At 44.0% G+C, this 17,566-nt stretch overlaps 1 protein-coding gene across 3 annotated transcripts in view; it reads right to left on the bottom strand.

The window, feature by feature from the left end:
- COBL (cordon-bleu WH2 repeat protein) overlaps positions 1–17,566 on the bottom strand; it is a 280,931-nt gene that overhangs the window by 147,247 nt on the left and 116,118 nt on the right. For 2 of the 3 annotated variants that reach the window (XM_057733147.1, XM_057733148.1), the window contains 2 exons: positions 14,672–14,769; positions 11,197–11,271 (listed from right to left, as the gene is read on the bottom strand). In XM_057733147.1, coding sequence (XP_057589130.1) covers positions 11,197–11,271; positions 14,672–14,769 — 173 coding nt within the window. The remainder of the gene's footprint in view (positions 1–11,196; positions 11,272–14,671; positions 14,770–17,566) is intronic. The other variant, XM_057733149.1, reaches the window with a different exon arrangement.

Below are 17,566 nucleotides of genomic sequence, written 5' to 3'. Positions count from 1 at the left end.
GCGGGTGTGATTTTGGCACAGCGAAATCAACTGAGATGACTGGAAAAAGAGGGTTAGATGCCACGCGCTGTCATGGTCATAAAATGTATGATATTTGGAAAAATAAAGACAGCTTTCCTTGGTAATGAAAAGACTGCATGGTTCTTATGTACTCTCGACTTCATTTATACAGACTTCAATCCCCTTCCCCATAAATTAATACTCAGGGCCAGATACTTAAGGCTCAGTGTGTGTTGAACAGAGCGGCAACTAAAACCAGTAAACATCTGATGTAAGGGAAGCTGAATGAAGGAACATTACACCCACTTGGTAGTATTTAAGTTTTACTCCATGAGTTGTTTAGCAACTGTTCTAGGTCCCATCATGGTGATTCATATGGAGAAAGGCCTGCGTCATCTGTAATGAAGATGCTAACATCCTCTCTGCCAACCTGCACATAACACATAACATTCACCTCACACCAAGAGAGAGATGGCAAGGAAATTCAGATGTAGGGGAAAATCATATTTTTTTCTATAAATCATTGTATTTTCAAAGACACAAGCTTCATAACCATCTGCATTTATGATTTGCTTGTATTTTTGTTTTAAAGCTAGAAAATCATCCAGACACTATAAGACAGAAATCCATCATGCTAAAAGAAACAAATATCAAAGACATATTATCAAAGACATATTATCAAATATCAAATATCATATCAAAGACTTATGAAATATGACTAAATATGTATTCTTATAGTTCAATCCAATACTCTGACCAAATATCTGTCCATATCTATGTCATATATTTTTTTCAAGCCAGGAAGGCAAAACATTCCTTTCTTATCTTTTTATTTTTCTTGTTTTTCTCCCTTTTTAATCTCCTATGTCCAATCAGGTTACTGTCCAAGTTATCAAATTATCTCAGTCTGAGACATGGTGCCAAAATTTCTGAACGGTGCCTCCTGAAAGCTGATCTCAGCGTCTCCTCCAAAAGGAGATGCCAGGCTCACGAGGGTCACCCAGCAGGAAACGTCACAAGTAAGCGTTAGGCTTTCATGGAGGCTGTCCTTCAAGAATTACACTTATGATGTAATTACAGACCACAGTGTGTCATCGGGGGTAGCCCACATTCTTCACCAAGTAAATATGGGCATCATTCTGACCATGAGATTAAAAGAAAGCTGTGGTTCTTCTCACCCCAGACTGAGGGTCAGATATTGAGAAGCAGGAAATCATTTGTTCTGTGTGTTTTCAACTCAGAGTCATTGCAAACTACCCTTGACACATGCACACCGGCACACACACAAGCACGGGAGCACCTGGCCCGTCCCCTCTGCTGGCGATACACCCTTCCCCACATCCCCCGTGAACCAGCTCACAGACTGAGTCCCGGTCCAGCCTCTCCTCCCCGCGCAGACCCTGCTTGCTGGTCCCTCTGTCCTGTGTGCTTTTCTCTAAGCCCGACTCGACCTCTCCACCCGGGCGCCGTGGCTCGGGGCCTTGGTTCTCAGTGCAGAGCCTCATCTGGGAGCACCTTCGAAATGCCAAATCACAGGCCCTGTCCCTGGCTCCCTAAATCAGAATTCTCTCAAGACCCTGTGATGCCCTTGCAATTGGAGTCTGAGCAGTGCTGGGTAGGGGGCTCCCCATGTGTGTCTCTCCTAAACCCAGGGCATGCCTTGGCTCCTCTCTGTAGCCCAAGTGTCCTGTGGCCCCCTGGCCTCCCACAGCAGGGCCTCGGTGAAATCTGCCCAGAGAGGGGCTCGGGCAGGGGCTGGGGGCTCGGCGAGGGATCGCAGTATGAGGCACCCTGCATCCTCTTCCTCTGCTCTCCCCCCCTCCTTCTCCCTCCCTCCCTTCTGTCCTTCCTTGTCTGTTTTTCTTTCAACATTAACTATTCTTATTCTATGAGTCAAGATTCGGATTTTGGGAAGATGTGATACATATATACATTGGAATACCAGTCAGTCATAAAAAGGAATGAAATAATGTCATTTGCAGCAACATGGATGGACCTAGAAATGATCATACTAAGTGAAGTACGTCAGACAGAGAAAGACAAACACCTTGTGATATCACTTATATGTGGAATCTAAAATATGACACAAATGAACGTATCTATGAAACAGAAACAGACTTACGGACACAGAGAACAGACTTGTGGTCGCCAAGGGAGAGGGGGGTGGGGGAGGGATGGACTGGGAGTTTGGGATTAGCAGATGCAAACTGTACAGAATGGATAAACAACAAGGCCCTATTGTATCGTATAGGAAAATATATTCAATATCCTGTGATAGACCATAATGGAAAAGAATATGAAATAAGAATATGTATGTGTATAACGGAATCACTTTGCTGTACAGCAGAAATTAACACAACATTGTAAATCAACCACACTTAAAAAAAGATTCAGACTTTGGAAAATAAATCATTACACACGTTGCTAAAACATACAGACATACTGTGCACTGTTTATGAACATATAACCATTTACTGTATTTCTTAAAATATAAAAGCTTCAAAGAGGCTGTTACCATCTGGGAAGGAAGAGGGGCCTGTTATGGTTCTAGAGGCAGCTTCGTCTGCATGTACTGTATTTCTCAGAAATTCTCAAAAAGACATGAAACAAATTGAGCTAAACGTGGACATCCGTTAATTGTGGGTGGTTGATATATAACTATTTATTTTACTCTGCAATTTCCTATAAATTAGAACTATACCAGCATTTCCAAAGGCGAGAGGCCCTGACAGCGGGATCTGGGTCTAAGTGGGGAGCCTTGACCCACTGAGCAGAGGGAAGTTAGGGTACCCCCCCAACACCCAGAGTCCAGGCCTGTAATCAGCTTCATAGGAAAGAAAGAAAGGAATCAAGGTCAACCTGGGGCACATTTAAGATGGAGAAAGCAAGAAAATAGGACAAGATGGGAAGAGACAACAAAAGCAACACTGAAAGGAGAAGTCCCGCCCAGGCCACATGAGGAGAGGAGGAGGAGGACGGGGTGGGTGGGTTCAGGAGGATCCCGGGCTCCAGGGTGGGTGAACCATGCCGGGGGCATCTGACACAGGTCACCTTGGGGCAGGGCCCAGAACACACTTGTGGTCGTGGAGGATGCTCAGGGAACAGATGGGAGAGGCGATGACTCCCTGAATTTGAAGCGGAGGGGGCGTGACAGGTGGCAGCCCCAGCTGCACTCTGCCCCCCCCACCCGGCACCTGTAAGAACTGGGAGAAGCTGGAAAAGAAAAGCACGGAGCTCAGGGGCTGAGAGATGCTCAGGTAGAAAAAGTGGCACAGCGCTGGGCCGGATGGGGTGCGGCAGGTGGGCAGGGGCTCCAGGGAAGTCGAAGGCATCCACCTGGAGGCTCCAGGTTCACCGCCTGCCAGTCTGGACTGTGACTCCAGAAAAGCATGTCTAGAATCCGGGGTGGGGATGTTCCTTGAATGGGAGGGCTGGGGAGAGTGTCTGAAGGTGGGCGGGCGTGGAGGATGGTCTTAGGCTGAGTGAGGAGAGGCCACCACCCCAGGGGGCAGTGGGCGCCTGGCCAGGACCCCCCTTCACAAAGCCCTGCTCTGCCTTCAGAGTGCACAAGGCCGCATCCACAGCAGTGAGGCCAGAAAGCAGGCTGTGGATGAGGCTGGACGTGAGGCCACTGGGAGGCCAGCAGGCGAGGTGACCACAGGGAGGAGAGAGGCAGTGGGATTCGGGATGTACTCCGAAGGTAGCGAGTGGGCTTTGAGCTGGATGGCAGATGGAGTGTGGAGACCGGAGGAAGCAAAGGGGCCTCCGAGGTTTGGGACTAAGCCACCGTGATGACGAGCTGTCTTTCCCCAGATGGGGCGGGTACGGAGGACTGGGGGTCTGCTCCTCTTTGCTACCTGGTTTCAGAAGCAACTTGAATGCCATGCACTCAACCAAGCCACGTGCAGACAAAGGCGATTCTGCAGGTCTGTGCTTGTCCATCCAAGAGCAGAAGGTCACAAAAGAAACTAGGAAAACACACATACTCATGTTTTATGGGAAATAAGGAAAATCAGTACTTTGAAAGGGACTTTTTTTTACCTCTCATTCCCTACAAATGTTAAATCCTCAGCCAAGAGGTTAAAAATCTACATTTCTTTCTTTTCACTTTGAGAACTAAGTATTGGCGTGAGGCCCTTCAATCAACCTTTCAGGCTCTAGTTAGAATCTATTATTCCCATTCTAAGAATCCAGCGCTTTGGAAAAAATTCCTTGTGGTTTTAAAATCAAAACCTTCCTCTGACAGTTTCCAGATTTGCATTAGAGAACATGCGACATGAAATCTTTAAAAACTACTTTGAATGGGCAAATAGGTATGCAAAGAAGCTTAGGGTCATTTTTCTAAACTACATTTTAGGGTGTGTGTCCTTTTCACTCTTTTTTTTTAAGAACTTTATTTATTTATTATTTTTTGACTGCATTGGGTCTTCATTGCTGCATGCGGACTTTCTCTACTGGCGGTGAGTAGAGTCTACTCTTCCTTGTGGTACATGGGCTTCTCATTGTGGTGACTTCTCTTATTGTGGAGCACGGGCTCTAGGCGCATGGGCTTCAGTTGTAGCATGCAGCTCCATAGTTGTGGCTCATGGGCTTAGCTGCTCTGTGGCATTTGGGATCTTCCCAGGCCAGGGATTGAACCCATGTCCCCTGCATTGACAGGCAGATGCATAACCACTGCGTCACCAGGGAAATCCCCCTTTCCACTCTCTGATAGAAGTTTCATACCCAAGACACTGGATTTGAAATGAAAAACTGTGTGGCTATAAGTACTGTTATTTGTTGCTGGCAGCACCACACTTTGGGGACACAACGTGGTAATTTTTTTTTTTTTAATATTTATTTATTTATTTGGTTGTGCTGGGTCTTAGTTACTGCACGCGAACTCTTAGTTGCGCTGCATGTGGGACCTAGTTCTCTGACCAGGGATCGAACCTGGGCCCCCTGCATTGGCAGGCGGATCCTTAACCTCGGTGCCACCAGGGGAGCCCCTGTGGTAATATACCTTGTCTTGAAAGGGAATCACCCTCTGATTCCCTAAACCTCTGCAAGTCTCTATTATAAGGAAAATTCCCCAAATGAAAATGGGCTTTGGGGAGGAAGATGGCTCTCTCATTATTTATAGTTCAGGAAAAAAGCAACAGGTAACGGGGCAGTGATGCAGCTTGGCGAGCACTAGCTACAAGCTCCTCCCTGTGCCAGGGGCCCCGAGGGTGACGGTGACAAGCCCACAGCACACGCGGGGAGGGCAGCCTCTAAAGGTCACAGAACCTTTAAGTCAGAACCCAGGTTCAAGCAAACAGAAACTAAAGCCACGATTTTCCCTCTTCCTGGATGATCGCACAACCTTTAAAAAATGAAGAGACCGTTGTCGTACCAGAGCAAACTGTAAATAACACAATGCTAAAGGAAAAAAGCACAACTCTGTGTACATCACAGTTGGCCGTGGGCACAGGAAAGGCTCAAGAGGACACACAAGGTGACGAGAAATTGTGTTCGACTGCTGACATTCCACGTGACTCCCCCACTCCGCCTTTAAAACTTTCCATATGCTACTTATTCTATCATTGTGAGTATAAAACACTTTTGAAAGGTATGTGCTAGACTTTTCAAATATCTCTTCAAAATGGATGTATAACAAAAATTAGTTCTACATCCCAAACGTGGCTCAGCCCTGGGGACATATTTTTCTGCTCTCGATTTTGTACATGCTCAAAAAAACAGCAAATTTTAGCTTTTTCAGGCCAGGAGTGTCCATAGGACTTGCTGTGCCTAGAGAAATACTGTCCCCTTGTGGCCGATCTGAGTCAACACGCTTTTCAGGGAGCCAACTCCTTATTATTCACTTGGACGCAATTCTTAACAGGCCGGTGCAAGCTGGGGAGAAATATGGGATCTCTGAAGAGCATGGGTCTCAGGCCACTAAATTATGGAGTTTGCTTTACAAGTTAGCTTTCAGTAACTTTTCTTAAAAGTGTCATGTTACTGATGGGCATCCCCCTACACTTCTGGGCTCCTAAGGGCGGGACTCCAACACTGCAGCCGCCTGCATCTGGGCCAGGTGCGGACATTTCAACCTGGACTCCAAAAGCTTATTCAGGGTTTAGATCGAGAATCACTTCAGAACATGGTGAGCGACTCCTAGGTTGGTGGAATATTTCAGTAACTGCCTGAACAGGGAAAACAAGGCCCCAGATGATTTTGCTGTAAATTGAGAAAATGCTTTTTTAAATCAGTCACCAAAAGACTTTTTTTTTTTTTTCTAGTTCTTAAATCTTAGTTCCCCGACCAGGGATCGAACCCATGCCCCCTGCAGTGGACGTGCAGAGTCTTAACCACTGGACTGCTGGGGAAATCCCCAAAGGATTTTACAGCTTAATGGTAACAAGCAAGAACTGGTATCTGGTATGGCTTACGCTGATAAATTTTTAGATTGGTCCAATTTATAGCATTTAAATGAAGGCCACGGGCCCATCAAAAGTCAGTCACTACAGTTCATTTACGATTTGCCCAAAGTCCCAAAGTTAATACCAGATTCAGGATTAGAATGCGGGTCCCTCTCCTCCTACACCTGAGCATTACTTACCACCTTATCAGATGCTATGGCATTTCTGCGTGTGTGGCCTTTCTGTGCACTGGATTACAAATGAGCTCAGGGGTCTTGTTCCATCAAGATGCAGAGTTCATCCTGCCGTCTGCGTGACTTAGGAAAAGAGCAGAGGATGGAGACAGCCCTGAGTGCCACTCCCACCTTGCCGCTAATCACATCCACTGGACGCCAGCCACGCCCCCTCCATGTGTCTCGGGGTCCAGATCTGTGGGACATCACGCATGCACAGAGAAGGGACAGTTTCCCAGAAAATGCCAAATTCCAGGGAAACTGCTTGAGGTGATTATATTCAGTCTCATGCAAGGATCCTTTGATTAAGAAAATGAAAATGTACGTTGGAATAGAGTAAACATTAATTTACATGACATTAATCCTTCTAGGAAAGATCTGATTACTTTGGCCATCTACATACATTAGGATAATTTTTTAAGATGCAGTTCTATTCTCTTCCAACTCTTTGGGTTATAGATAGAAGAATCCAGTTGCATTTTCTCAAGGGAAAATAAACAATACTATCTGGAAAGTTTCTAATAAAGCTCCAATCCAGTTTACTCTGCATTTCAGAATGCTTCCTAAAGGTATTAGCTGAGCTCCTTACAAGGATGCTGCAGGGTGGATGGCCTTATGCCCATCATGCAGATGAGGAAAAGGGAAACAGAGGGGCCCCCTCTGCTGCCTGGGCAGGTGTCGTCACTCAGCTCGGAGTCAAGGACTTGGGGGAAAGTGATAAAAACAGGAGCAGTGCTCTTAAGAAATGTTACATCACCAACATGCTTGATAGAGGAAAGCATAATCTCAAACACAGATATGATATCACAGACATAAAGAAATATAAACATGAACATAAAACATATTGATAAACAGATATCAACAGATTTGAGCAACCACGTGACCCTTGGAAGCTGCGAACTTCTGTGTCTGTGTAAGGAAGGCTGTACTTTACAGTGATGTGGGGAGGATGAAATGAGATTATATAGCTAAGCACAAGCCTGACAGAGGCAGGCAGGTAGTGCAGTGGTGGGCACTGTCCTCTTTAAAAGCACACCATGATTTTATTAAGCGCTGTCTTGCACTAGGACTACAAACCCAGTAACTCTTATTTCCAGGCGAATAATTAATCTACCACATTGCAGATTCATTTGTTGACTTTGATTTCCAGTAAAAGTCACCAATCATTTTAATAAATGAAAAAAAATCTTAGAGACCCCTCCCTATCTGTACAAAATGCTCTTCCTGCTTCCCTTAAACAGCTCTGTGTAATCGGTTCACTTAGCTCTACAACAAAACCTGATGACATAATGATGCTGGGTCTTCCTATCTAAGGATGTGGCCCGTCTTTCCATTTGCACAACTCTACTTTTGTGTGTATTTGTAGAATTTTATGATTTTCCTCATAAATGCTTTGGATATTTCCTATGAAGTTTTTGCCTAGGTCTGTCTGTCTATCTATCTATCTCTATCTATCTATCTATCTATCTATCTATCTATCTATCAATCATCTATCATCTATCTTTCTGTCTGTCTGTATGTCTGTGTATCTAATCTCTCTTTGTCTCTATCTAATCTGTCTATATCTATCTATCTATCTATCTATCTATCTATCTATCTATCTATCTAATCTGTCTCTGTTTCTATCATCCATCTATCTATCTATCTATCTATCTATCTATCTATCTATCTATCTATCTATCTATCATGAATGTGTTCTTATGCTGCATTAGTAAGAGAGAAAATCTCACACAAACTAGCAATGCCCACTACAAAATTTATGCTACCATCCATTGCTGTAGAAAGAGTAATGACACCTGGCACGTTGTAATGACCAAAGAGGTATGAGTGGTCAAGCCCTTTGGGGTGATTCAATAGATCCCCTACTCAAACACAAGGGTAGCTTTCAGAGTGTGTGAAATACTAGAAGACATTTTCCAGCATTCTGTGGCCAAAATTGAGACTGATGAAAGACAAGCCTTACACACTAATGAGTCCATGGACATTTTAAACCATTCTCAGTGGATTTAAGTCTGTCTTATAGCAAAGAAGCAGCATTGCTGATGTGGTTATGGCAGGGGAAGACTTGCTTCAGATCATACAACCAAAGAAGAGATCTTATCATTCCGTAATCATACTCAGGTTAACTTGGGCTCAGAGGAGAATAACGGTCACAGGCATTTCTATGGACGAGCTGCGGCCCAAGCCCAGCCTGAGGTCCCCCCACGAGTTAAACCCTTCTTATTGGAAACCAACAAGATTTGGTTGTCAGCAAAGTTGAGAACTGATTTTCAAAGAGCATTAAAATATGGGAATTAAAAGGGAAAATAGCATCAAATCCAGGGTACTAAACTCCTATGTTTTTAAAGTAATGGATGAGAAACTGAGACTATATGGTTAGCTACTTTTAGATTCAGAACAGAGATAGATAATTGTCTGGAGGATACATATTAACACATTTCCTTAAAATAAAAATGTGACGACTTTTTCTTTTTAACCAAAAGTAAATGAGGTTTGGCTTTTTGGTTGGACAATCGGACTCATTTTGCTAATTAATTTACATGGCTAACATTCTCTATAAACTGAATGGTCTAAATCTATAAACCTAAGATCTTGACAGAAATAGACAAAGTTTGGGATGAGATTTTTTAAATTCACTAGAAAACACCATTTTTGGCAAAAGTGAATGAAAACTGACACTACGTCAATTTCCTGAGTGAAAACTGGCACTGTGTCAATTTCCTCAAAACCTACGGATGATATATTAGGTTTAGAAAGTGCCTGTGACATCCATCAGCACACACAGTCACAATTTTTTTTTTTTGGGGGGGGTGGATGATGTTAACTAAACTTATTGCGGTAATTCTTTTGCAATATATACACATATCAAATCATGATGTTGTACACCTAAAACTAATACAATGTTATATGTCAATTATACCTCAGTTAAAAATTGGTCAGCTTTGCTATTCCTTAGCTCAGATTAACATGTTGGTAAAATCAGCAGCTGTGACACGTGTAATTCTAACTTGAGATTTCTGAAAAATATAACGAATGAAAAAGAGTATAATGTCAAAGTGGTCATCCTGACTTACTTTAATTATCTAGAAACAATTTCAGAAACTATATCATCACAGTAATACCCCTTTATATGTATATAATACTTTATAATCAATTTTTTTTCACATATATTGTTTGATTTCTACTGCATTGGTTCTTTTAGGAGAGGTGTCTTCAACCATTATTTTTAAAAAAGAGAAAGTACCTCTTGGTAATGAGTGTAATCATTGTTTGAGAAACCCTGATAAAGCGTTTTTTTTAATGCCTCCCAGAAGTCAATAGCTTTAGTGTGACTGAGTCACAAGTCCCCTGGCAAGGCAAATGGCTTCCACGTCTTGGCTACTGACCTGTTTCAAAGAGAACCTAGTCAGTACAGACAAAAGATCAGTGAAAATAATATTTGATGATAGATCACTATGTGATTCACCAGAAGGACTTCAAAGAATTGAAAGGCGCTGTTATAGTAGGAAACTTGTCCATCCTCTTATACTTATTTATGTAAAATGTTTCTTCAGGGTTTAAACCAATAAAAATGACAAGAGTCATGGGATTAATGTTGAAGCTTTTCTGATTTCATCCATAAATTATGTCCACTCATGGATATATGGAATAAATTTAAAAATTACCTTTTATCTTATTAAAAGATGTCCTTTCAAGAAAGATTTACTTTTCATGCTGAACAATTATACATCAGCAGTTGTAATATATTTATATTGTTTTTATTTATTTACAATTGTAATAAGAACTCAGTCTAGAGGAATCTTTTCCTACCCACAGTTTTATGATCACATGAAATTTAAAAATCTAATTTAGATAGACATTTTTATTTTGTATCACATTTCACTTCAAGTCCTTAGAAAAGACTTTTAAGAATAAAATATATATTGAACAGAATACAATTTTACATGGGGACTGGTATGGAAATGTGAAATCAAGAAAAAGAACGATGCAAAATGTTTTATTGTTAGAGAAGAGTTTGTCTATGTGATCTGTCTTTGCGTCTATGAGATTTTTAAAGTGATGGTATCAAACTTTATTAGATACATTTAAAATGTCAGCATTTATAAGATGCTATGAATTATTTCTTTCAAGTATTTAAAATTATGAAGAAGCTTTGTACACCCCCAACTTTGACATGTGTGGGCACAGATAGTTTTTAAAAATTCTTTCAATGTATGGTTGCAGAATTTAGGAAACAGGCTGTATGGCTCCGACACCATCAGCTGCTCCTGAGAATGCAGGGAAGTGATTCCAGATGGTGCAGTTCAGTTACTCTAATGAGGGACATTCTGGATCAGCTGGTTGGGGCGGGAGGCATGGAAACTAAAGCACATGGAAATTAACATATTCCTCATGCTCTGAATGTAGCACGGGCAACTAAAAAGAAGTCACAGGATGCTCTGCGCATCTTTCTAGACTAAGAAAACCCAAGAATCAAGAAACGACTAAACCCGCGTACGATTTAAGTTCTCAGAAGGTGGTACAAAGCTGCCAGAAGCCCCTGGCGGTTAGTGCGAAGCCCCTGCGGTGTTAGTACTCACGTTCGAGCCCCTTCCCAGTGTGGACCTGGAGACGTCCTCATCGCTGTCCACCCCCGGCTGCCCGAGCGGCTCAGCCTAGAACACAAGCAGGCCCTGCGTCATCTCCAGGTGAGAGCAGGGTCGCACAGACCAGTCGTCCTTAGCAATTATTAAAGCCAAACGCCAGCCCGGCCGGCCCACAAGCAGCAGCACTTGCATAAACAGCTGTGATCCACGGCCATGACCCTCAGCTTAGGAACCTGGAAGTGGTGCTAAAATAGCCCCTAAGCAGTGCTCACAGATCTGAAAACCACGGTTTTGAAATTCACGACTCATGGAGTATGAGTTTTCATTTTGTCTTCTTCCCCAAAGCATCTCTTTTGCTTAGCAAATAATGCAATACGAAAACAGCAGTGGGTCTGAACTGATGAATTAGCTCCCAAAACCAATTAATTCAGTAGGTTTTGAGGATTTCTACGTTTTAAATTCAGTTTACCACTGCATTGCTTATTGATTGGATATACACAGAAATAACTGACCAACTATCTCACTCTCTATCCATAAAAGGTGAACAATAATGACATCTCACTTCGTTGTTTACAAGAAGGTTTCTCATGATGGTGTGGTGACCTCCAGCGAGAAAAGCACCAGGTGCACTGGAAAATACAGCTCTGGTCCCACCCTGCCCTCCCAAATGAGGATCTTTGGGGGTGTGATCCAAGAATCCAGTTTTTACACTAGATTTTAAGGTGATTCTAAGGCATTTTTCAGAACCACTGGGTTAGGAGAATAAATAATGTCAAAATGAAACAAATGATCATGTTGAAAAAAGGTGATTAAAATACTATAATTGTAAAACAAGGAAAGATACTTACCCTCTTTGAATTCAGCCAAAATGATATCCTTTTAAGTATATTCTCTACTGAGATTTTATACACACACAAGCATGTTTTTTCTTTTAAGGAGATAAAGATTCACTTTAATTTTAAATGTCTCCCTTCCTGGTGTTCTGTTCTCAGACATGTGTAGACTATCTGATATCACAGGATTTTAGAAATCATTTAAAAAATGATTTACTCCAAACCCCCCTGTTGTTAATGAAGAAACACTGAGACTCAGGCTTGTCAGGCAGTGTACAGTATGTGGGTGGTGAGAGCCAGGGCTGTGGAAAGACAGGTGGGTCTGAACTCCGGCAACTCCTGCCCCGGGATTCGCTGAGTGTGCACCCTGGGCTTCTTCACCTGTAAAATGGGGTTTCTGGTGCCTCTCTCACCAGGTTTCTAGATTAGAGGAGGTTGCCTTTATCTCAGCAGCTCAAACAATAAAAATGGAGAGACGGAAGGAAGGAAGAACATCAAATGATCCAGTAAGGTTATGACTGAATAAGGGAAGTTGAGCACAAAATAAAATAAATAGGAGGGAAAGATGAGGTGTACGAGAAAGGAAAAACAGTTCTAGCCAGTCTGAGACCAAGGAAAGACGGGGTTCGGCAGAGGGAAAGCCCCTGGGACCCACAGACCAGGCTTCCTCACCATCTGTGGCGTGTTCACAGGTGTTTCAGCCTCTCATGGACTACCCTGCCAAAGCATCAGATGCTTTAGGCTCTTATTCTGCTTTAAATAAAGGCATTTTTAGATTTTCTGTTGACTTTGCCGGCAATTTCATGTCTTAATAGCAGGAAGCCACAAGAAGGAGGGCTCTCGAGATCTCAGTGTGAGGAAAGGATAGATTCACTGTGAATTAGAACTGTGAAAACCAAAGAGGCCAGCGGTGCCTGCAGTCCCAGCAAACTGACCTCAAAGTGTCAGAGCCATATTACTCAGCCATCGGAAAGAATGCACGATGCCATTTGCAGCAACATGGATGGACTTAGAGATGATCATACTAAGCGAAGTAAGTCAGACAGAGACAGACCAATACCATATATCACTTATATGTGGAATCTAAAATAGGACACAAATGAACTTATCTACAAAGCAAAAACAGACTCATAGACATAGAGGACAGCCTTGTGGTTGTCAGGAACCAGAAACCCAACATTTATAGATTGAAGGGAAATTCAAATGCAAAACCCTGTATCTGTAACTACAAGTAATTCTGGCAGGAAAGGAAAGGACGGGGGGAGGGGGAGGGAAGAGGAGGAGGACAGGGATGTGGGGGTGAGGGCACAAAAGATCTTAAGTAGAGACACACACAGAGCAGAGATTTTTGAACAACACATGGAAACAGGGGGAAACACACAATCAGTAATAAGACAGAGAATCATGAATCCACAAGTGAAACATCAGGAGGTCAAGAACAACGAGCTGCGGTTTGGGAGAAACTCCCAAGGACAGGGACCTCTCACTGGTTCAGGTGATGAGTTCTCTGTGGGCCACCAGCTTCTGCCCAGCCTGCTCGCTGACCTCTCACCTCTGAACCGCAAGCCGACCCAGGATCTAACCCCAGGACCCTGGGCAAGTTTCTTTAGTATCTCTTTGCACCCCAGCATCCTCACCAGGAACCTGGGGTGGATGGTAATTCCGACCCCACAGGCTTCCGGAGGTCAGGACACGTGCAGGCTGGTGCCCAGATGCACAGATCCACACGACGGGCAGAGAGGGCTCTGGACCAACGTGTGTCCACCTCCTCACGCCTCCTCTAACCCTCCAGGGACGGCAGACGCTTCCAAACCCAGCTCACGGGTTAAAGACTACCGTTCTCCACAACAGCTCTGTCTTCTTTTAGTGCCATCTACTAGTTAGGACAAAATACTTGACCCAGCAAAATAAACCTTTTTAAACCAACACAATAGGGATCACAAGCATTTTCCTTTCTTGGTAGTTAGAAGGCATGTATGGCTTGAGAATTTCCAAGATGATTTTACATGTGTTCATTTTGACTCTGTATTATGACTTTATAACACTGTACCCAAATTATGGCTTTAGGATTTATGTAACAAAGACCAACCAGATCAATAAAATTAACTTATCATGTGGCGCGTTCCCAAGTCATACGGGGAGGAGCAGGGAACATCTAAAATTTACCAGCAAATGGACCCATTCAACAACTGATGTTCTTCTCCACAAAGCAGCCCCTGGGCAGCTCCTTGAGGCTGCATCAGGTTGCACAAGTTCTGAAGATCTGGTTCCTTTGTCAGGATATTGGGTATTGATATAAACTTAACCGTGCCAGGCATTCAGGCATTCACTCATCCATCCATCCATCCAGAGGACGTTTGTTGAGCTTCACCCACCTTCCAGGACTGTGCAGGTGCCAGCAGAGAGGGTGCATGGCTTCCTGTTGTGCTGGTGAAATAAAAACCTTCACCCAAGACAACTGCTTTAGCAGTCAAGTCTGGGATATTTCAGTGCACACTGACACGACATGTCCCAACCCCCTGAAGGAATGAATTACTCCTACTATATGCTGAGATAAATTCCAGGAAAGGAAGGACAAACATCTCAAGGAACTATTTGTACAGAATGCAGAATCATATGTGAATGTAATGAATTACCTTACTATTGCTTCTTTTATTAACTTTGAAAAATCCCAGAAATTTTTTCTTCTCTTTATCTGTCTCATCGTTGCCAAGTGATGATTTTCTAAAGGTTTCTGGGGAAAAAAAGAAGGACTCAGTTATTTTTTAGCATATGAAACAAGAGACTAAACACTTTAAAAATCTCAACAAATATTTTTTCTTACTCTACTCTCAAACTTTAGTTCTTATAAGAGAATAAAACCATGAAGTATTTCTCTCAAAGCATTTTGAACCACCTCAAAGCCTCCACCTGGGTTTATGGGATCACTAAAAGTTCTTACAATCTTTAGTATTGTAAAAATAAATAAATAAATAAACAAATAAACCCAAAAGTTCTAGGCCAGTATTGTGCAACAAAAAATAAAGTGATTGTATATGTAATTTTACATTTTCCAATAGCGGCATCAAAAAGAACCAGGTGAAATTAATAATATGTTTTATTTAACCCAAAAGGTCTAAAATGTTAGTATTCCATCACATAATCCATACAAAGGTTATTAACGAGGCATTTACATTTGTTTTGGTACTAAGCCTTCAAAATGTGGCGTGCATGTCACAGCACATCTCAGTTTGCACTGGTCGCATGCCTAGCACCCGACGGCCACGCCTGGTGTGTGACCATCAGACCAGACAGCACTGCTCTTAGGGCTGCGACATCTGTGCAAAACATCTGCTTTAAGAATTATGCGGGAGGTAAAAACGAGAACTAAATAAACTACCTCAACAGCTTCCCTGCTTGAAGAGCACCCTCGTTTCCAGACCGTGGAGTGTCAGCGATGGTTTACCCAGGGGACATGAAGTAACCACGGCAGCTCCTCCACAACCCATGTCCCCAGAGTGCTCTTCCGCTGCCTCAACCAGGATGTCTTCCTTTCTCATTACATTCTCCAGGGGACCCATCGTTTCCTTCTATTGTTTTCTTATTCTTGACTTCCACATTCTTAATCTTCCCCCTTTCCTGATGTTTTCTTCTGCAGGATTTTTGAGTTAGAATGGGTGCTCTCAAGGTCCGGATGGGGCACCAAAGCCCAGACCAGTCAGGCAGCCAATGCCACAGCCAAGGGCTGTGGTCTCCAGGGCGAGGAGGGACCGGCTGCAGCAGCCTCCCTGTGACCTTGGGCCACACGGATGCCCAAATGGGAGACTCTGGGTGTGGGCCCAGCATCCTGCACTCAATAAGCACCCGGTCCCCACCCTGGGATGCTTAAGCTGCGGGGACCACACTTGAGAGCCGGTGGAGTAGAGGTTAACGGCGCTGTGGTGTGGGCATCCTGGGCCTCAGTTTCCCCATCCACAGATTGGGGAGGACTGGATGACTGAGCCTGGCACCCTCAGCACCACCACAACCACTACGACCATTATCTGTTGATCTGCTGACACTCCAAAGGCCACTCCAGGCCTCTGTCATCCACTCATCCCCTTCCTCTCTTCCAAGGCACACAGATACAGCCAGAGGAGAAGACACTTAGGTGTTGCTGAAGGACTGGAAAATGAACTTCCCCATAGCACTGCCAGGTGCAGGAGAGCCAGGCCACCAGGCCGCCAGGCCACTGGTGGAAAAACATGGATAGGATTTTATAAACTCTGCCACTAAGATAGCAACCCAAACCAAGTAAACATTGGTGAACTGCCCATCTGCTAACCTAGAGTTTCATATTCCAACTAGAGAAGGCACACATGGAAGTCGCAGCCTTTGTAACGTGCATTCACACAACACTGTCCTCCTAACGAAGCAAAAACCAAGCCCCTGCATCCCCTCATTCTGTCAGTGGCAAAGGCTCTGGTTTTAGTCACGAGAACCAGGCCTCTTGGCTTCATGCAGGCAGCTCCAGCCGGACCAATCGGGAGCCTCCACGACACACATCAAAACCAGCGGGTGGACCAGCTTCAGCGGTGAGGCATGCATCCCGCCACACGTGCACAGGGGTTCACAGTTAATTGCACTCAAACCCTCTTTTAAGCCCAGAGACTATAGTCAAATATTTTCTACTGCAGAATAAGACTGTATGTGGACAAGAGTATGCACCACGTGTGTTTGTACCTCTGATGTTCCTAGAATTGACTGCTATGTGACACAGATGTAGAAAGTGCAGGATGACAGCGCTTGAGAGATGAGGGAGAGAGAACGCATCACTGGCACACAGGCTGTTACATCAACCACCCAGGGATGAGACTGGATCAGAAATCAAGCCTCTCATTTCTGTCCCTGGACAGGGGGATGGCTGGTCACTACACCCAGGATGGAGGGTCAGGCAGCCCTGGCACAGAGCCACACCATGGGGACCGAGAGGCCGCAGCCCTCAGCTGTCTGGCTCTGAGCTGAGCCGCAAGAAGATGGTCTAATCTCAAAGGTGGGGCCTCGATGACCCTGGCCTGAGGGGGGCCTCCTGTGAGGTTTGTGACCAGCAGTCACTGCAGAAGGATTGGCTGGAGTGTGGAGAAAGAGTACTTGGTTTTCCTGATAGTGTTCCTATCAGCCAAGACCCCACGTGGCGCCCTGCCTGGTATGCAGCCAGGCCTGGAGAAAATATACAGTTAAAAGCTGGAATCCATGGTTCTTACTGTATGGCAATTTGAGCGTGCAGTTTATTTTGTTTCAATTTACTCTCCTTTACTAAGACGTAAATATGAATAAAGTGTAGGCGACATTGTGCTTCATCTTTAAAGCGCATACTGTTTGCAAGCACCAAAATGATTTGGAAGGTGATACAGATGAGCTGAAGGGTGTGGAGGGATGGAAGATACTGCAGGGGTCCTTGAGGACCAGCACATCCAAAACACCCACTTTTCCAGATGCGGTAACAGAACAAGCCATCAGGGACCAGATCAGGGTCACCAAGTTTGTAAATGCAAGAGGGCAACTGGGTCTGC

Source organism: Hippopotamus amphibius, chromosome 4 (assembly GCF_030028045.1).
Source record: "Hippopotamus amphibius kiboko isolate mHipAmp2 chromosome 4, mHipAmp2.hap2, whole genome shotgun sequence".
NCBI lineage: Eukaryota > Metazoa > Chordata > Mammalia > Artiodactyla > Hippopotamidae > Hippopotamus > Hippopotamus amphibius.
This window is presented reverse-complemented; position numbering and strand designations above follow the sequence as displayed.